Source organism: Triticum urartu, chromosome 3A, assembly GCF_056163025.1.
Source record: "Triticum urartu cultivar PI428250 chromosome 3A, HENAU_Tu73, whole genome shotgun sequence".
Classification (NCBI taxonomy): domain Eukaryota; kingdom Viridiplantae; phylum Streptophyta; class Magnoliopsida; order Poales; family Poaceae; genus Triticum; species Triticum urartu.
Window position 1 is genome coordinate 708,023,949 of NC_141875.1, and position 20,437 is coordinate 708,044,385.

The window sequence follows — 20,437 nt, forward strand, 5'->3', positions numbered from 1 at the left end:
CCGCTACAGTATTATCGAGGACTGGTGGCAGGGGGCACCGCACACGGCTAAGGAATAGATCACGTGGATCAACTTGTGTGTTCTAGGGTGCCTCTGCCTCAATATATAAAGGACTAGAGGGGGGAGGCTGGCCGGCCAAGGTGTGGCACGCCAGGAGAGTCCCCCCCAATCCTAGTTGGAATAGGATTCGCGGAGGGGGAAAAGAGAGAGAGGGGGCCGGCCACCTCTCCTAGTCCTAATAGGACTAGGGGAAGGGGGAGGCGCACAGCCCATGTAGGGCTGCCTCTTCTCTTTTCCACTAAGGCCCATCATGGCCCATTTAGCTCCGGGGGGGTTCCGGTAACCTTCCCGGTACTCCGGTAAAATCCCGATTTCACCCGGAACACTTCCGATATCCAAACATAGGCTTCCAATATATCAATCTTTATGTCTCGACCATTTCGAGACTCCTCGTCATGTCCGTGATCACATCCGGGACTCCGAACAACCTTCGGTACATCAAAATGCATAAACTCATAATATAACTGTCATCGTAACCTTAAGCGTGCGGACCCTACGGGTTCGAGAACAATGTAGACATGACCGAGACACGTCTTCGATCAATAACCAATAGCGGGACCTAGATTCCCATATTGGCTCCTACATATTCTACGAAGATCTTTATCGGTCAGACCGCATAACAACATACGTTGTTCCCTTTGTCATCGGTATGTTACTTGCCCGAGATTCGATCGTCGGTATTCCAGTACCTAGTTCAATCTCGTTACCGGCAAGTCTCTTTACTCGTTCTGTAATACATCATCCCGCAACTAACTCATTTAGTTGCAATGCTTGCAAGGCTTAAGTGATGTGCATTACCGAGAGGGCCCAGAGATACCTCTCCGACAATCGGAGTGACAAAACCTAATCTCGAAATACGCCAACCCAACATCTACCTTTGGAGACACCTGTAATGCTCCTTTATAATCACCCAGTTACGTTGTGACGTTTGGTAGCACCCAAAGTGTTCCTCCGGCAAACGGGAGTTGCATAATCTCATAGTTATAGGAACATGTATAAGTCATGAAGAAAGCAATAGCAACATACTAAACGATCGGGTGCTAAGCTAATGGAATGGGTCATGTCAATCAGATCATTCAACTAATGATGTGACCTCGTTAATCAAATAACAACTCATTGTTCATGGTTAGGAAACATAACCATCTTTGATTAACGAGCTAGTCAAGTAGAGGCATACTAGTGACACTTTGTTTGTCTATGTATTCACACATGTATTATGTTTCCGGTTAATACAATTCTAGCATGAATAATAAACATTTATCATGATTATAAGGAAATAAATAATAACTTTATTATTGCCTCTAGGGCATATTTCCTTCACTATATCCATGGCTCACGCTCATGTATTGCGTGAAAGTTAAAAAACGTTTGAGATTACTAAAGTGTGAAACAATAGCTTGGCTTGTCATCGGGGTTGTGCATGATGAGAGCATTCTTGTGTGACGAAAATGGAGCATGTCCAAACTATAAGATTTTGTAGGGATGAACTTTCTTTGGCCATGTTATTTTGAGAAGACATAATTGCTTAGTTAGTATGCTTGAAGTATTATTATTTTTATGTCAATATTAAACTTTTATCTTGAATCTTTCGGATCTAAGCATTCATGCCACAACAAAGAAAAATTACATTGATAAATATGTTAGGAAGCATTCCACATCAAAAATTCTGTTTTTATCATTTACCTACTGGAGGACGAGCAGGAATTAAGCTTGGGGATGCTTGATACGTCTCCAACGTATCTATAATTTTTGATTGTTCCATGCTATTATATTATCTGTTTTGGATGTTAATGGGCTTTATTTTACACTTTTATATTATTTTTGGGACTAACCTATTAACCGGAGGCACAACCCAAATTGTTGTTTTTGCCTATTTCAGTGTTTCGTAGAAAAGGAATATCAAAAGGAGTCCAAACGGAATGAAACCTTCGGGAGCATGGTTTTTGGAACAAACGTGATCCAGGGGACTTGGAGTGGACGTCAAGAAACAATCGAGGAGGCCACGAGGCAGGGGGGCGCGCCTACCCCCCTGGGCGCGCCCTCCACCCTCGTGGGCCCCTTGTTGGTCCATCGACCTACTTCTTCCTCCTATATATATTGACATACCCCGAAAACATCCAGAAGCACCACGAAACCCTTTTTCCACCGCCGCAACCTTCTGTACCCAAGAGATCCCATCTTGGGGCCTTTTCCGGAGCTCCGTCGGAGGGGGCATTGATGACGGAGGGCCTCTACATCACCTCCATGGCCCCTCCGATGATGTGTGAGTAATTTACCTCAGACCTTTAGGTCCATAGCTAGTAGCTAGATGGCTTCTTCTCTCTCTCTTTGAATCTCAATACAAAGTTCTCCTCGATTCTCTTGGAGATCTATTCGATGTAATCTTCTTTTGCGATGTGTTTGTCGAGATCCGATGAATTGTGGGTTTATGATCAAGTTTATCTATGAACAATATTTGAATCTTCTCTGAATTATTTTATGTATGATTGGTTTACCTTTGCAAGTCTCTTCGAATTATCAGTTTGGTTTCGCCTACTAGATTGATCTTTCTTGCAATGGGAGAAGTGCTTAGATTTGGGTTCAATCTTGCGGTGCTCGATCCCAGTGATAGAAAGGAAAACGACACGTATTGTATTGTTTGCATCGAGGATAAAAAGATTGGGTTTATATCATATTGCATGAGTTTATCCCTCTACATCATGTCATCTTGCTTAAGGCGTTACTCTGTTCTCATGAACGTAATACTCTAGATGCATGCTGGATAGCGGTCGATGTGTGGAGTAATAGTAGTAAATGCAGGCAGGAGTCGGTCTACTTGTCACAGACGTGATGCCTACATACATGATCATAACTAGATATTCTCATAATTATTCGCTTTTCTATCAATTGCTCGACAGTAATTTGTTCACCCACCGTAATACTTATACTTTCTTGAGAGAAGCCACTAGTGAAACCTATGGCGCCCGGGTCTATTTTCCATCATATATATTTCCAATCTATTTTATTCTGCAATCATTACTTTCAATCTATATCATAAAAATACCAAAAAATATTTATCTTATTATTATCATCTCTATCAGATCTCACTCTTGCAAGTGGCCGTGAAGGGATTGACATCCCCTTATCGCGTTGGTTGCGAGGTTCTTATTTGTTTGTGTAGGTACGAGGTGACTCGCGCATGGTCTCCTACCGGATTGATACCTTGGTTCTCAAAAACTGAGGAAAATACTTACGCTGCTTTACTGCATCACCCTTTCCTCTTCAAGCGAAAACCAACGCAGTGCTCAAGAGGTAGCAGGTGGCAGTAGAGTAGCTTCCTCTGCAACCGCGTGTCAATAAGGTGGTCAGCAGACGGACGGACGGACGACCGTCGTGTCGTTTGAACACGGAGCAATCACCTGCATCGAAAAGCGGTATGGGCGACACTCTCTTGGTGGGCGCGCCGATTCAATGTCGGTGCCAGTGAGAGGTCGTGTGCGTTCTAAACAGGTATGAATGCGACATTGACACTATGGAGCGCCGCTGAGCGTTTCAGATGGAAAGCGCGCGCAAGCGAGGGAGGTGTTTTTTTGTGGGTCAGGGTGATCAGACACAGGCTTGGCAGCGGTCTGAACGCACGCGATCCCCCCCCCCCCACCCCCCACACACACGTTTGTCTTTGATTCATGGAATAAAACACGTCTGAACCGCTCAGCGGACAGATACAAATATGTGTTGAATGACACAACACGTCCGGACGGCACCGCTCGGACGTAGATGCGCTAATAGATAACTCAACATTGTCGGCGTTTCTACTCCCGAGCTCATCTGCACCACCCCTGACGAAAAAAATCAAAACAAGTACTTCAAAAAATTACAATTTGTTGTGTGGTAGATAAGTTTATGCGTGAGGTGCGCTCCAAGTTTCAACTTATTTGGACATCTGGGCAACTCTCAGCAAAAAAGCAAAATCAGGGTCTGTAAAAAGGTTTACTGTTCACACACTGTTCTGACCCAATTTGTTTTTTTGCTGAGAGCTGCTTGTATGTTCAAATAAGTTGAAATTTGAAGCGAACCTCGCGCACAAACTTGTTCACAAAAAAAATTGGATTTTTTTGGTTTTTTAAGTATTTGTTTTGAATTTTTTTTCTTGCCAGGTGCAGATAAGTCTGGGCACCGAATTGGTTTTCGTAGTACTTTATCCATTTCGGTTTATAAGATCCATGGCACTACTACTCCAACCAAACGGAGCAAGCCAACATAGTGCCAAGTATTAGATGTATCTGTTCAATATTCCCTGGCAAAAAAGATTATAAGTACCTAAATTGTGTACGGGTTAAAACTATAGCCTAGTATCAGGATATGTATTCAGTAGACTGGCCGATGGACAAAAAGCTGCTAGGCATCCATCATGACCTTGAACTCGTCGAAGCAAACCACTCCATCTCCATTCAGGTCAAACCTGCGGATCATGGCGCGGCACTCCTCGATGCCCTGCTCGGACCCTAGCCTGGCGAGCATCCGCATCAGGCTCGCCGGCGTGATGCACCCTTCGCCCTTCACCTCGTACATCGCAAACGCCTCCCTCAGCCCCCGGCACCGCTCCTCCTCTTCCTCTGGTTCCGGCGGCGCCACCAGCCGGAGGAACTCCAGCTCGTCCAGCAACTGGTCTCCGTCGGTGTCGGCCAACGCCACGAGCGCCTCGCCGTCCTCCACCGACACATCCTCGCCCAGCGCCGCCTTCATGCACAGCCGCAGCTCCGCCGCCGAGATCCTCCCGTCGGCGTCGCGGTCGAAGGAGGCAAACACGCTGCTGAAGCGCTCGGCCGTCGCGGCGTGCACCATCTTCGCTTGCTTGCTACGGTGATCACCTGGGAATCGTGGCTGTGGTAGCAGTGTGTGACCGTGTGTTAATGTGCGGGGAGCCTGAGATTACTGCAACGCTAGCTTAGCTTCTGGTTCTGGTGTTTAGCCTCAAGTGCCTATGCGTGTATATATATATACAGGCGGCACTAGTACGTACGGACAAGCGTGCAGCTAGCCGGTTGTGTTGATGGATTCAAGGCCAAATTATTGATGAGGCCGACGAACGGGTCGGTTGACGGTGTCAATTCGTTTTCAGCCGTCGTCGAGGAGGGAAACTGCAAAGTTGAACGAGCACATCGAAGTATATAATACTCCTGCATGCATGGGCCTTTTGTGACGGTATATTCCATGCAAGCCAAGCCAGCCAGCGACTTTCGTCGGTTGCTGCTGACATATAGGAGTATGTTATTGGAAGCCTATAATATCCCAGAGCTTTGGCGTGTCAGTATCCCCCCTCCCGGCATGCAAGGTGCGCATATAATACACTCACCTCGCCGCCGGCGACGACCAAGTCATGTTCGGGCCGTTCGGTCATGTTTGGTCTTTCCCCATGAGTAGGTAGCTGGACAATGATTCTCAGTTAATTTGTTTGAAGCTGTTCTACGGTAGATTTCATTAATCACAAAAAGGTATGTACTACATAGCAACGCAAAGAGAAAAGAAACAACCCAAATTCTTAATCGCGCAGCTGCACGATTTGGTTGTGCTGAGCGCACGCGCTACCCGACAAGGCCGTTAGAGACCAAGCACGTCGCTATCTTCCGCTTCAGAAAAAAGCCTTATCCCGATTCCCTTTTCCTCGTTTCCATTTAGTCCGAGCAGGTGCTCAGCGGAGCTGAGGGCCTCCGGCGTCGACGCCCAGGCGGTCGTGGGGGAGGTAGTCCGCCGGAGGAGCTCGGCGAGCTGGTCCGTCGGGGAGCCGGAGCAGCAGGGCCGCCCCTCCTTCCCCCTCTTTTCTAGGAGCTGGAGCTGGGTCCGGCCCATAACTCTGTGAAGGAAGGGTAAGAACGGAGCCCACGCCGGAGGGCAGACTATGCTCAGGTCAGCTCGTCGCGGCGCAGCCGTGTAGTCTGCCGGCATCAAGGTTCGGTCTGTCACCGGGGTGCGCATCAGTAGCAAAGACAGCTTGGTGAGACAGCGTTCAGCTGGAGCTAACCTTTCAAATATGCAATGATTTCGAAATTGGACCAAAGTCATTGAGGTCTAAATACATAGATTTCATCGAGAACACTCCACTAACAGATAGTTTCCAGTGAAATGCATCTGGCTCATTCGATACGTGTATATCCATCAACCTTCGCACTAGATGAAGGCACGCATCCCATCGGTCTCCGACTAAGGACGTCTGAAATAGATAATTAGAGGAACCGAGTGCAATGTTGTAGCAACATAAGCGTCCTTACATTAATTGTACAATATTATAAAGAGATGGATATTCTGTGGCTAAAGGCATCACCCTAACCATGTATACTCATAGAATCTAGTTGAATTACCGCTTTAAATGATGAATTTAGTCCTATGAAAGAACGTTGTTTTCGTTCTGATTAGCCCCTGCCAAAAAGGTGAATCACTTGGTCTTACGGATACCTGGGACAAGGTCTTAGATTGGAGGTATTTGTTACGTAGGATTTGAACCCCACATACCTACGGTCTCAACCGAAAGCCTATACAAACATTTGGTGAGCAAAACTTTATTTTTTACCTCTAAAATATCAATCCCGAGCCCATTCTGGTCCTTCGGTCTACAAATAATAACCCACTTGATGAGCCTGTACTTTGTCTTTATTTCATCGCTTTGGCCCGAAAAACCATGATCGACAGAAGTCTAACCATCTCTGCACCCCTACGGGTATCCTATTTTCGTCAGTTGTGGCAACTTTTTCCTGTCCTTTCATTTGTTCGTGCGTGCGTGCGTGCATGTGTGTGTGTGTGTGTGTGTGTGTGTGTGTGTGTGTGGAGGCTAGCTGGACAGGTACTGAGAACATGGCTATAAATACCCCCAACCCTCCCTAGCCAGGATGCAACCAAGCAAACCACCCAGTCAAAGGGGCGCATCGATCTAGCACCTTGCACGATGCTGATGAAGAAGGTGGCCGTGGTTGCTGCACTGCTACTGTTCCTCCCGTTCATCGTCAAGGCTAAGGACGGCAATGTGTAAGTGTTACGGCCAAGTCGATCTAATAGCGATTTAGGTGGCTGGTACAGGATCCAAGATACAAGAATTGGGGAATCGAGGAAGATCAGAGAGAGAGGACAGGGGAATGAGAGCCGCCGCCAGATACTAGTTCTTCCATGCCCCTCTCCGGAAAACCCAAGCCCTACTTAACCTTGCTCCGGGTGTCCCAAACATGGGCTGGGAAGCGGCTGCTGGGCCTCCGAACACGAGGGGCCGTTCCGGCCCAGTGAGCGTTGAGGCCTCGTCTTGATAGGGTGGTACTTGGGCCGTAACACTCCCTCCTCCTTGAGATATAGCTTGTCCCCAAGCTGGCGCGCTCGGGAAATGGTGTTGAAGCTTTGTCCTGTCCTCCCAGGTGGCTAACTCAGGTGGCTGATCGGTCCAACGAACACGCACCTGGGGAACGGATGCGCCACCCCGCTGGATGATGCGGTCCTCCAGGATTTCTTCTGGCACGGGCGTCAGGGATGCCGTCCTTGGCAGTTGTTGAAGCGCCTGTTCCATGGGCGGCAGTGCTTGCCACAGCCGGGAGACATGGAAGACGGGGTGGACGGTGCTATCTTCGGGCATCTGCAACTTGTACGCCACTGCACCCACGCGATGAAGCACCTTGTAGGGGCTGAAGTAGTGGAAAGCGAGCTTCTGATTGCTGCGCGTCGCCACCGATCGCTGGACGTAGGGTTGCAGCTTGAGGAAAACCCAATCGCCCACCTCGAAGACTCTGTGGGAACGATGTTTGTCCGCGGAGTCCTTCATGTTTTGGCGAGCCCGCAGCAGATGTTGACGAATGAGGGCCGTCATCTGGGCGCGATCTTGGAGCCACTCCGCCAAGTCCGGAGAAGCGCAAGCCACAGGGTCGACGATGACGAAATGACGCGGGGCGTGGCCGTAGAGCACCTCGAAAGGAGTAGTGCCAAGAGCTGAGTGCGGGGACGTGTTGTACCAGAATTCAGCTAGAGGGAACCATGCGTACCATTTGGTGGGACAAGCATGGACGAAGCAGCGCAGGAAAGTGTCCAAGCACAAGTTGACCCGTTCCGTTTGCCCGTCCGTCTGGGGATGACGAGCCGTGCTCATGTGGAGTTGAGTGTGCGTCAGCCGAAAAAGCTCCTTCCACAGCACACTTGTGAAGATGGGGTCCCGGTCGGAGATGATCGACTCCGGGAGGCCGTGGAGTTTGTATACATGAGAGACAAAAGCCTGCGCCATTTGGAAAGCGGTGAAAGGATGCCGGAGCGGAATGAAATGCGCGTACCGTGAGAATTTGTCCACCACCACCGAGATGGAGTTGTGGTTGGATGAGTGCGGCAACCCCTCCACGAAGTCCATCGAGATCGTTTGCCATGCTTGTGTGGGCACCGGCAATGGCTCCAGGAGACCTGGGTAATGCACACGCTCCGGCTTGGCCTGCTTGCAAGTCTGGCATGCCTCCACGAACAGCTTCACACGGTGTTTAAGACCGGGCCATGTAAAGAGACGCCTCACACGACGATATGTAGCGTTGAATCCTGAATGTCCACCGATGGCACCGGTGTGTAGCGCTTCCAAAACATGCCTCTGGGTGGCCACGTTGCCCCCAAGCCAGACCCGGCCTCGGTGCTTGATGACACCATTGTCCAACAGGAAACCATCAATTCCTTCTGGTGAAGTTGCAAGCCTGGTGAGAATTTTCTGCGCTTCCGCATCACCTTGGTAGCCTGCCTGTACATCCTCCAGCCAGGCGGGCACAGCAGAGGTGATCGCTGCCAGATCACCTTGAGGCGGGCCTGGGCGGCGCGAGAGCGCGTCGGCTGCTCGGTTGTCAGTGCCCTTCTTGTAGATGATGCGATAGCGAAGGCCTAGAAGTTTGGCCATGATCTTTTGTTGCCAAGGAGTCGCCAACCGCTGATCTTCAAGATGGATGAGGCTTCGTTGGTCGGTGTGGATTGTGAACTCGTCGCTCTGCAGGTACGGGCGCCAGTGATCAACGGCCATCAGGATCGCGAGCCCCTCTTTCTCATAAGTGGATAGGGCGCTGTTGCGCGGCCCGAGTGACATGCTCAGGAACCCAACTGGGTGCTTGTTCTGGGAGAGGACCGCGCCAATTCCGTGTGCAGAAGCATCGGTCTCCAAGTGGAATGGTTTCTTGAAGTCGGGCAAGGCCAACATAGGGGCTGAGATCAGAGCTTTCTGAAGTGCCCGGAACGAGCCTTCTTCCTCGTCAGTCCAGCAGAAAACCGTACCTTTCTTCAGCAGGTCCGTCAGCGGCCGGCAAATGAGGGAGAAACCACGGACGAACTTCCGATAATACCCTGCCAAACCCAAAAATCCACGCACTTCTTTCACTGTGGTCGGGGGCGGCCAAGACTGGAGTGCCGCGATGTTCTTTGCATCAGTGCGAACCCCCTCCTTGCTGATTACATGCCCAAGGTAGAGCAAACTGGGTCGAACAAAAGAGCACTTGTTGCGGTTGATTTTGAGGTGGTGTTCCTTCAACAGGCTGAAGACTTGGCGCAACAACCGAACATTAGTGATCAAGTCTGAGCTGTGGACAGGTATATCATCAATGAACACAAGAACTCCTTTGCGCAACAAAGGGGACAGGATGATGTTCATGCCCCCTTGAAATGTGCTGGCCCCCCTGTGACTCCATATGGCATGACATTGAACTCAAAATGTCCATGATGCGTCTTGAAGGCTGTCTTGTATTCATCCCCCGGCCTCATACGGATCTGGTGATATCCTACCCTCAAGTCCAAGCTGGTAAAGAAACAAGACCCCGCCAACTCGTCCAGCAGCTCGTCAATGATGGGAAGGGGGTAGCGATTCTTGACAGTGATCGCATTGAGATGGCGATAATCCACACAAAACCTCCATGTCAAATCCTTCTTCTGCACCAATAACACCGGTGAGGCAAACGGGCTGACGCTTGGCTGAATGATCCCTTGGGCAAGCATGTCGGCGACTTGCTTCTCCACCTCATCTTTCTGCGCTGGGCTGTGTCGGTATGGTCTCAGATTGACCGGTTTCGCTCCTAGCACCAACAGAATAGCATGATCGAACACCCGATGTGGTGGAAGTCCCCTTGGTTCTTCAAAAAGCACTTCATACTACTCAATCAACTCGCTCACTTCAGCTGGCAATGGTGGTTCCTTGGCCTGTTCCTGGAGCACACAAAGTTGCACCACTCGAGCGACGGCAGAGTTCTGTATCATGAAGTTAAGCTCATCCTTGGATATCATCTGACAGGAGGAGGTATCAGGCCGAGCTCCCTGCAGATGCACTCGCTTGCCCTGGTACTCGAAGCTCATCGTCTTTTCCAACCAGTGGACTTGCATCGGGCTATGTGTTGCTAACCAATCGATGCCTAGAATGGCGTCGTAGCATCCCAACGGCAGAACCTTGAAGGTGGTGTGGAATTCCACCCCATGAGACCGCCACTGGCAGCCCGAAACCTCCTGATCACTGCGCATCTGCTCTCCATTGGCCACCCGAAGAGAGAAAGGGTGACGGGCTGCCTAAACCCCTTGCAACCGCTCCGCCAGGGCCGAACTTACAAAACTGTGAGACGAGTCAGAGTCGATCAACATAAAAACCTCTCTGTTCTACACCCAGCCATGGAGGCGCATAGTTGAGGGCGAGTCAGCACCCTCCACCGCCTCTCTAGATAGCATGCAACAATCTGCCGATGGCGCCTCCAGTTGTTCTTCCTCAGTGTCCGTCGCCGGCGTGTGCAACATCTCGAGCATTTCCTCGACAACATGAAGCTGGACCATAGGCCCGCAACGATGATCACGGGCCCACCGTTCACCACAGGTGAGACAGAGCCCCTTGGCCCGTCGGTAAGCTCGCAGCGTAGACATCCGGTCGTCGCTTGCCGGTGCTCGAGCCGCCTCTGTGGCGCGGCGGTCCTCAGCACGCGCATCCGAGCTGCTCCCCGCCGCCTGTCGAGGTGGTGGAGAAGGTGGCAGGGGGAGGGCCGTGCGCGGAATGGCCCGGGAATGGGAGCCACTAGGGGCCCGCCGATCGTCTCTTTTCATAGCCTCCAACACCTCTTCCTGCAAACAAGCCAAATCCACGGCAGTATCGAGTGTTTGGGGTCGATGCAACAAGACAGCAGCTCTGATTTCCTTAAGAAGACCATCCACAAAATGAGTAATAAAGAAAACGGGCTCCCAAGAGGTGTGATGGGCAGTGAGATTATGCATGAACTGTGTGAATTTGTCCGCATATTCAGTCACTGACCCAGTCTGTTTGAGACCATTGAACTGACGCAAAAGGACCTGAAATTCCTCCCGACCAAATTGCAAACAAACAGCAGTGGCGAAATCATCCCAACGAGAGTACAGAAGATGTGCTTGTGTGGCTTGAAGCCAGGAAAGAGCCCCATCCGTGAAGTACATGGTGGCACAACTCACCCAAGTTTCGGGAGAGAGCATGCAGACCCGGAAATAGGCTTCGCACTTTAGCTGCCATGGCCGAGGCTGACTGCCATCGAAAGTGGGGAAATCAAAACGCGGAGGAAAAGGTAGGCGAGAAAAATTTCGATCCCCCGCAAACGAACTCTCCCCGAGATGATGAGAATCGAACGCACCGGTGACCGGAGGCGCCCCCAGGGTGTGCTCACCCGGTGACTTCCCCCGGTGAAGTGTTGAGAAGCCATGGCCGACGTGCCCCTGCCTGCCGTCACCACGAGGCGAGAACGGCTCGTCCGCCGCTTGGCACGGAGCTGCTGCCGTCAGGGGAAGCAGAGGAGGCAGATCCGTCAAGCGGATTGGCGGCCCTCCATTCCTTGCCGACTCCACATCCGCCGTCTGGCATGATGCTGACGCCGCCATAGGAAGCAGGGGAGGAAGATCCCCTAATCGCACCGGTGGCGCCTCCCTCCTTGGTGCCTCCACTTCCAGCGTCGCGGGCGCCTTCCCCGGCGCCGCCTGCGCCAGATGCGAGCGCAGATCACCCACCTTGGCCCGCAACTCCTCCACGGACTGTTCGATCGTAGGCTTCCACCCTTGCAGGTCGAGGACCACCGGGTGGATCTCGTCGATCTTGGTCGTTAGAGCCGAGATGGCCGCCGTCAGATCCGCCAACGCCTTGGTGTGCTCCTCCATCGTCGCAGCCTTGCCTCGTCTGGTTTGGATGATCGATGGGAACCGACCCGCCAGATCTGAGGGAGAAACGGCAACGGATCGGGGTGGGAAAGAGGCTCTGATACCACTTGTTACAGTCCAGGTCGATCTAATAGCGATTTAGGTGGCTGGTACAGGATCCAAGATACAAGAATTGGGGAATCGAGGAAGATCAGAGAGAGAGGACAGGGGAATGAGAGCCGCCGCCAGATACTAGTTCTTCCATGCCCCTCTCCGGAAAACCCAAGCCCTAATTAACCTTGCTCCGGGTGTCCCAAACATGGGCTGGGAAGCGGCTGCTGGGCCTCCGAACACGAGGGGCCCGTTCCGGCCATGTGGGCGTTGAGGCCTCGTCTTGACAGGGTGGTACTTGGGCCGTAACAGTAAGTGATGTCGTTTATTCGTTTCTTTCATTCTTCATTTTGAGATACGTTGGATAACTGTTCCCCTTGGTCGATCTTATTGATTCCAGGGCCGGATGGAAGCCGAACGGGAGACCGGAAGCTCTGGGATCGGGCCTGACAGCGCCGTCGTTCGTCTTCAACGTGTAAGCCAACTATAGTAGTGCAACTTCGTATCTATCATCTCATAGAGCAGAAATACCTTTTGGCGTTGGGGCTCCATGGTCAAAAATCAGAGAGTAGTGAGTTGAATATCTGCTTGCTAGCTACTTATGATATGTAAGAAGTATATAGCGAGGAAAGATCACAGTCACTACGTACAGAAATTAACAAGAAAGAAGTGTGTACTACTCTATGTATGATATATAACAAACAGCAAACCTCTCTTACGATTTTGGTCCCCATCTTTCATAAATTTCTATAGGAATGTAAGATCGGACTTTTAGTTATATTTTCTAGAGCATGCACTTTTACAGAATGTAACAGCAAGAAGTTATTATCATTTGTTTCTCATCAAGACCGAGGCAAATTACGTGCCGCTCAGACTGAACGTGGCTGCTTCAGGCAAAGGTTACACGGCCTTCATGAACGAGCTGCAACAGAGGCTGGTCGACACGAGGAGGAACCGGTGGACCATCAAAGGGACTCTCGTGCTCGGTGTGCAGCAGATTAACTAGGAGCCGGACACCTGGATCCACGTGGTCCTCAAGGGGGCTCGCCAGGGAGAGACGTCCACCCTTGCCATCAGGGCAGATAGAGTAAATTGCATAAAACCATCACTTTGAGGGCTAGGTTTGTGAAAAACACTGGGATACAGATTCTCTGCAGAAAGCACCATGTCTTGCGTAATTCTTTTGCAAAAACCACTGATCGGCGGATCGGGCCGCGTTAAGTGAGTTTATTATAGGTGGGGCCCATTTTTCGCCTACGTGGCACTCCAGGCCGTCCCGGCAGCCGTTAGACGGTGTGAGACGGCGCCGTTGGGTCCTAGCAGTCAAAAGAGCGAACTGTTACTCCTTATCCACTCTGCTCTCTCGCTCCTCACTCGCTCATCTTTCGCTCTCTTCTCGCTCTCGCTCTGTTCTTGGTCGCCGCATCGTCACCGTCGCGCTGCCCCGCCGCCGCAGCGCCATGGTGTCGTGGAGTGATGGTTGGATAGCAGCGGGCACACCATGGAGTACATGAGCTCAGCTTCCGACGACGGCACCATTAAAGTCAGTTCACTCGTTCTCAGAGTTAGGGTTACGTTTTGATATTTGGGGATTTCTCGAATGAGCTTCTTTTCAAATTATGGACCATATCTCTGTCATTCCTTTGCACTCCAGGTTCCTGCTAGCACCAAAGACTCGGATTTCGAGGGCCCTGAGACAGATATGTATGTTTTGTGCCATGGACACGGGAAGGCAGCAGAGAGGCGTGTTGCTTTCGAAGGGATTCACACTGGCAGGAGGTTTCTTTGTTTTGCAGAGAAGGTATGGTTCCAACTTAACTAATTGGAAGTTGTGGATTAACTTAATAGATCTGTCATTTGTTTGCCATGGACATGTAATGTGGCAGTAGCCATTGTATTATATTGTGAAGTTTGGAAAGTGGATTCATTAATTGTTTACTCTGGCAGCATTGTTTAGTCTAGATCTGGCAACATTGTTTAGTTAGGTCATTTTATTAACTCTGCCATGTTAGCTTATTTTAAGACAGAAGATGCATGCGTTAGCACACCATCATTGTTTACTTAGTAGTTGTTTACTTTAGAGCAAATCATTGTTTATTTTAGGATGTTTACTTTAGGACATGTTTAAATATTCTATCTTGAGCTTGAGCTTGCATGATCTAAATTTTAGTTTAAAGTAATCTAGCCCATCATTGTAAGCAAGTCACTGTTATGTGATTCTTTATGTTGATATTGTTTTTTTCAGGAAGGTAAAAATTGTGGACTAGTAGAATGGATTGATCCATCTTGGCCCAGTACCCTTGAGAATGCACTATCTAAGTTATGTTTTATGTATGAACAAAGTAAGAGAGACAGGAATGAGGACATTCTAATGCATTCATTTGTTGTTCATGACCTGACACAATAGAAAAAGAAACTCCAGGCCAGCTGTGAGAAGTTGGTTGAAGATGTAAATGCACTTATGGATGCCCAGGAGCAGAGGGCGGTGATAGAAAGGAAAGATGCTGAAACCACCAAGTTGCAGGAGAAGTATGACACTGTTAAGAATCTAGCAGCTGCTCAAGCTAGTGTCATTAGGAACATGAAGTTGAAGCTAGGTGAAGAGAGGAAGAATTTGTAGATCCACATTGATGAGCTCAAGAAGACAGTTGAAGAGAGCAATGTGAAGCTGGAAGGGATCAAGGCCATCATAAATGGATAAGCAGGTGGTCGTGGAAGAGAAGAATGGACAATGTCATTTGGCATTTGCTGACCTTTTCTAGGGTGTGGTTTGGCATTTGTTGTAATGATAGTAGTTTAAATTCTATTAACTATGAGTACTCCTGAACTATGGATATGTAATGTACTAATCTAGTACTATGATTATGTATGGATTTGAACTAGTGCTGAATGTGGTGGTATTTACAGCTGGTTAATGTTATCTTAAGTAAGATGTTTGCAATTGATGATTGTGATCTTAAGTATGTTTCTGTTCAACTAATGATTGTGAGCTTAAGTAGGGTCAATTTGTGGTTTTTGGCTTTTTCTCGACGCTGAGGCATCAAGTAGGGTCAATTAGGGTTTTTGGCTTTTTGTCGATGTCGAGGCATCAAGTAGGGCAAGTGAGGGTTCTTTGGTTTTTTGTCGATGCCGAGGCATCAAGTAGGGTCAATTAGTGTTTTTGGCTTTTTGTCGAGCCTCGGCATCAAGTAGAGCAAGTGAAGGTTTTTTGGCTTTTTCTCGATGCCTAGGCATCAAGTAGAGCAAGTGAGGGTTTTCTGGCTTTTTATCGACGCCGAAGCATCAAGTAGGGTCAATTAGGGTTTTTGGCTTTTTGTCGACGCCGAGGCACCAAGTAGGGCAAGTGAGGATTTTTTTGGCTTATTATCGACGCCGAGGCATCAAGTAGGGTCAATTAGGGGTCTTTGGCTTTTTACCGACGCCGAGGCATCAAGTAGGGTCAATTAGGAGTCTATGGATTTTTATCAACGCCAAGGCATCAGGTAGGGCAAGTGAGGGGCTTTTGGCCTTTTATCAACGCCGAGGCATCAAGTAGGGTCAATTAGGGTTATTTGGCTTATTGTCAACGCCGAGGCATCAAGTAGGGTCAATTAGGGGTCTTTGGCTTTTTATCGACGCCGAGGCATCCATTTAGGCAAAAGATAATGCATGAAACCTAGGGTTTTTGCTTGGATGCTCCCTCAGATATCTTGTTGTCACTATACACCTTGTACCTGGATTAGTATCTAGCACGACCTGCAAATAATCCCTAATCCTGCTGTATTGGGCCTTCTGATCTCCTAACACAATATTCTTTGCTGCCTTCTTAGCTCTATATGCCATGTGGGTTGATATTTCCACTCCATACTTGCTCTTTGAAGTGTTAATAATAGTTGCGATTGTTGTGCATGGGTCATTTCTGATTGCTTCCTCACAAAATTTTGCAACCCACTTAGCAGTAACTTTGGTGTTCTCTAACACAGAAGGGCAAGTGTGCACCAGATACCGCTTCCTTATGGTAAATGTTTTCTCATTGCAATCTGAGAAGCTGCTAAATAAAAAGGGCATGTCTCATCTATGCATTGTGCTATAACCCTGTCACTGCAATTTCCATGGTACTCATAGTTCCTGTTCTATGAAATGTGTATTGTTTGAAGTGCATGTTTGAACTGGTACACATCAATGAAGTAAAGATGCTTCACAAATTGCTCATCTGGGTGAGCTCTCTCCTCATCATACCATATCCTTTTCTTCATCTTCTTAGCTTTCTTTTCTTGCCATTGGGCAAAACATATCCCAATGCCTCTGCACCATCATCATCTTCCACACCCAAGTCCATTGGTTTCCTGTCTTCATCAGATGATGGTATCCAGTCCTCCTCAAACAACTCTTCTACACTTGCATGTGATCTGCTTGTTGGGCCTTTTCTGTGTTTCTTCTCCCTTTTCTTCTTCTGTCCATCTTGCCCTACCTGCTCCTCTTGTCCTCTTCCTCCTTTGCATCCTCTTCTTCACCTTCAGGCTCATATAGTGCATCCTCCTCCTCCTTTGTCTCATACATTTCCTCAACATCTGTGTCCCCTTCAAAATGAAGGAGTGGATCATCCCTCTGTCTTTTCATCTCCTCAAGCCTAGCAAGGATATCACCATATTCTACCAAATGATCATCATCATTGTCCTCCTCATTATCAATCACTACAGCTTTTCTCTTCAAAGAAGTATCCTTCTCTTTATTTTTCTTATTCTTCCTAAACATTTCAATTTCCTTCCTCCTTGTCTCCTCCATAACCTTTTCAATTTCCATTTGCTCCTCTAGATTGTTTACAGGATCTTCTTCCACTTGTACATAACCTAAATCAAGTTGCACCTCCAAATTGTTTGTGTTGTGATGTGTTTGAAACTGTATGGGCATTGGCTCCACTTCTGTTGCTTCTAGACTTGCTTCTGCTACATGCACATTTGGTGCACTGAATAGCACTCCATCATCTATCTGATACAGTTTGGGCTCTCCAATTTCTTCTAGAGGGATTTGCTGCTCAATAACATTGGAGTTGGTGTTTATATTTGCAACATTGCAAGAACTGGCTCTAACAACTATCACATTCAATATCTTCTGATTTTGCAATGCTATGTTGTCTAGAATTTCCTCAAGCTTGTCATCATCATCTATTTCTTCCATTCCTTCTATCCCTAGCCCAGGATCCCTGGCATAGTACATGTAATCTTTAAATTCATAACCTTCTGTTTCTATCAGCGCTACTAGGTTATAAAATGTTATGTCCGAAATCATCATAGATCTCTCAATATTGTCTCTATCATCGAAATGCATCCTCAATTCCAAAACCTCATCATCCAGACTGCAAATAATTAAAAATGCATAGCATTATATTATAAGTGCTTAATTAAAACTGAATAAAACTAATGAAACAGCTCATGTCAGTGCACCAATACAATGCTTTGTCACTTATAAAGCAGATAACAGGAGAACACAATTAACAGTGAACCTAACCATATGTCTAACTTCATCCAATTAACAGTGTACCCCCAAAAATTGAATAACACAACACCTTAAATCAACTAAATTAGCTCATTTCTAAAATCAACTAAATCAGCTAATTTCTAAACTAATCTAAGTAATGTCAACCCTAGGGCATAGGACAAACAAATCACAACATCTGGCCTAATCTAAGTAATGTCAACCCTAGGGCATAGGACAAACAAATCACAGCATCTGACACTTGTACTCCATCTGATAGGAGAGAGCAATATGAACCCTAACCCTAGCAACGCAATGGAATGGAGAACGGGAAGGGGAAGAGCAAAGACAAGTGGATCTCACTATACGCCGCCGTAGGATGGCCTGATGTGCTGCCTTCCCGTCGGATTGGCCTTCACTGTCGCGGCGAATGCTCTCGCCGCCCGGTATTCCATCGAATACTGTGGGTCCTCCTCCTCCTCTTCCTTCGTCGGCTTGCTAAGGTTTGAGCTCCCGCAAAGCTCGCCTGGATCCATTGCGGGTCCTCCTCCACTACCTATGATGCGTGTTGCGCTGCTGGGCGGAGCGCCGCCACCAGCAATGCCACCTTTCACCGGACTACGCATCTCTGCAGTGCGAGGGGCAAGGGGGCGATGGCGGCGGGAGTGAGGGGGGAAGAATGGGGGAATAGAGAGAGATGCAGGGATGACTAAAGACGAGACCGAACGGCACCGTCTCAAGCCGTTTAACGGCTGCCGGGACGGCCTGGAGTGCCACGTAGGTGAAAAACGGGCCCCACCTGTCATAAACTCATTTAATGCGGCCCGATCCGCCGATCAATGGTTTTTGCAAAAGAATTACGCAAGACTTGGTGCTTTCTGCAGAGAATCTGTATCCTAGTGTTTTCGCAAACCTAGCCCTCAAAGTGGTGGTTTTATGTAATTTACTCGGGCAGACAACTTGTACCTCATCGGCTTCAGGACCAATGAAGGTTCGTGGTATGCGTTCAAGAATAGGAATCTGCACCGCAGGAACATCTCACTTAACTTCAACGACGATTACAACTCTCTCACCGGTGGTAGAGGCCACAAAGACCTAGATAGGGTGGATGTCAGAAGGCACCCAGCCTTGAGAGCGACGTCTATCCTAGCAGGGTACAAGCTGCACGGTTCTACCTCCGATACGGACCTCCAGACGGCCTTGGCCACGTTTGTCGTCATGATCTGTGAGGCCCAACAGTTTACCACTATCGGTGATTTCGTGAGTAAAGCGTGGGATAAGGAGATTGAAACTCATGTTCCAAGAGGTGAGCTTATACTCTTCGTCAAGTGGAAAGTAATTTCATGCACTCAGCCCTGAAGGATACCCCCTGGCAAAAGAGATTGCAAAGTACGGGAATCCAAGGATGATGAGCTCATGAGCAGCCACGAAGAACCTGAACTTCATCCTTCATGTGACTAGGAAAAATTGCAAAGCAAACAAAACATGAACTTGATCGTTTTCTTTATCTATTGTAGTCTGTGCATGCTTGGTGCTCCCGTCCGTGGGCTCTCGCAGCTGTCGGAGCACTTTATTTCCATTCCTACTATGTTGCCCCTTTAGGGTTGTTGCTTGTAAGATGGCCATAAGCCGTCCCTTTGATTATTAGAGCCGTCAATGGTAGTGAAGTGCGATTGTTAGAGCTATATAGGTGGAGCCTATGGGTATGGTGTAGCCTCTTATCGCCACTGAACATCTATGGAGTGCCTAATGGGGCGGCATGAATCTTATTGTTCTTATATAACCCTCTTGTCCTTGTATTATATGTTCCCATAAAACTGGTGCAACAAATGTATACTAATCGTCACCAAGTGATATTTATGGTGCCAAAAAATATTTATGTTTGTGAAGCGAAGTTAATAAAGTGGGTGCGGAGAAGGCAAGCGCCATGAAGTAGGATGTGCATACAGTGATACCGGGATGGAGATATTCTGAACGTGATGACAAACTGCATTCTACTGTGGATAGACATGAAGTGGATCCGAGTCAAGTGATGGTGGATAGACATGATAGAGATAGGAAGAGAAGACAAAGATGTCCTAAAAATAACACGAAACAATTTAAATCGGAATATGCATTAATAATATATTGTACTGTTCTGTAGAAGAACATGGGTAATTTTACTACTACAAATAGAAAAAGGGTCAGGCATATCCAAACATGGCCAAACCCTATTCGTGTTGATAGCACGGAATACTGGGGCAAACATGCAAACATTGTGCTGCTCTTGGGCCAGCCCATGAGCGATGTGCGCTAATTTCATTTATTTTTTATTTTGGATTTTCTATTGTTTTTTTTCATTTATTTTCCTTTTCCACCAGTTTTTATGTTTCATTCTCTTCTTAAGTTTCTTTTTCATATTTTCCAATGAATATTGTGTAACAAGTGAAGATTAATTCAACATTTTCATAATAGGCAGCCTTCATAATATGATATAAAAATGTGAATATTTGAATATGCGATGAAAAAAATTAAATACATGGAAACTATTTGTTGAATATGATATTACCATTTTTAAAACATATGACAAACATATTTTTGAATATGTGATGAACATTTTTTTATATATGTGATAGCCTTTGTTTTAATACCCCACAAAAACATGATGAACATGTTTCTAATATTCAGCGATTATTTTAAGAATGCATGATGAACATTTTACTTGTGGGACACCTAGGTGCGA

General features: G+C 47.8%; 3 protein-coding genes and 1 pseudogene across 3 annotated transcripts; 1 reads left to right on the forward strand and 3 right to left on the reverse strand.

Annotated features, from left to right (window-relative positions):
• Positions 1 to 4,300: 4,300 nt before the first annotated feature.
• Positions 4,301 to 4,992, reverse strand: LOC125549349 (putative calcium-binding protein CML19). The gene has a single exon (XM_048712787.2). It carries the CDS (start codon positions 4,882 to 4,884, stop codon positions 4,438 to 4,440), a length of 447 nt encoding a protein of 148 aa, XP_048568744.1. The 5' UTR covers positions 4,885 to 4,992; the 3' UTR covers positions 4,301 to 4,437.
• A 6,079-nt stretch (positions 4,993 to 11,071) lies between these two features.
• LOC147981951 (uncharacterized) lies at positions 11,072 to 12,171 on the reverse strand. The gene is made up of 3 exons (XM_087516153.1): positions 11,866 to 12,171; positions 11,202 to 11,766; positions 11,072 to 11,118 (listed from the first exon to the last, which is right to left on the reverse strand). Exons 1-3 carry the CDS (start codon positions 12,169 to 12,171, stop codon positions 11,072 to 11,074), a joined length of 918 nt encoding a protein of 305 aa, XP_087372279.1.
• A 1,591-nt stretch (positions 12,172 to 13,762) lies between these two features.
• LOC147981952 (uncharacterized) lies at positions 13,763 to 14,881 on the forward strand. The gene is made up of 4 exons (XM_087516154.1): positions 13,763 to 13,804; positions 13,916 to 14,040; positions 14,507 to 14,510; positions 14,669 to 14,881. Exons 1-4 carry the CDS (start codon positions 13,763 to 13,765, stop codon positions 14,879 to 14,881), a joined length of 384 nt encoding a protein of 127 aa, XP_087372280.1.
• A 1,492-nt stretch (positions 14,882 to 16,373) lies between these two features.
• Positions 16,374 to 17,043, reverse strand: LOC147981953 (uncharacterized; annotated as a pseudogene).
• Positions 17,044 to 20,437: the final 3,394 nt, after the last annotated feature.

Excerpts from the sequence above, each read along its gene's own strand:
- LOC147981952 (XM_087516154.1), top strand. The coding sequence starts at position 13,763 with ATGGAGTACATGAGCTCAGCTTCCGACGACGGCACCATTAAA. Across the intron at positions 13,805-13,915 it reads CCGACGACGGCACCATTAAA|GTTCCTGCTAGCACCAAAGA; the intron begins GTCAGTTCACTC and ends TTTGCACTCCAG.
- LOC125549349 (XM_048712787.2), bottom strand. The coding sequence starts at position 4,884 with ATGGTGCACGCCGCGACGGCCGAGCGCTTCAGCAGCGTGTTTGCCTCC.
- LOC147981951 (XM_087516153.1), bottom strand. The coding sequence starts at position 12,171 with ATGGAGGAGCACACCAAGGCGTTGGCGGATCTGACGGCGGCCATCTCG. Across the intron at positions 11,767-11,865 it reads CATCATGCCAGACGGCGGAT|CCGTTCTCGCCTCGTGGTGA; the intron begins GTGGAGTCGGCA and ends GCGGCGGACGAG. Across the intron at positions 11,119-11,201 it reads TATTACTCATTTTGTGGATG|GAAGAGGTGTTGGAGGCTAT; the intron begins GTCTTCTTAAGG and ends GCTTGTTTGCAG.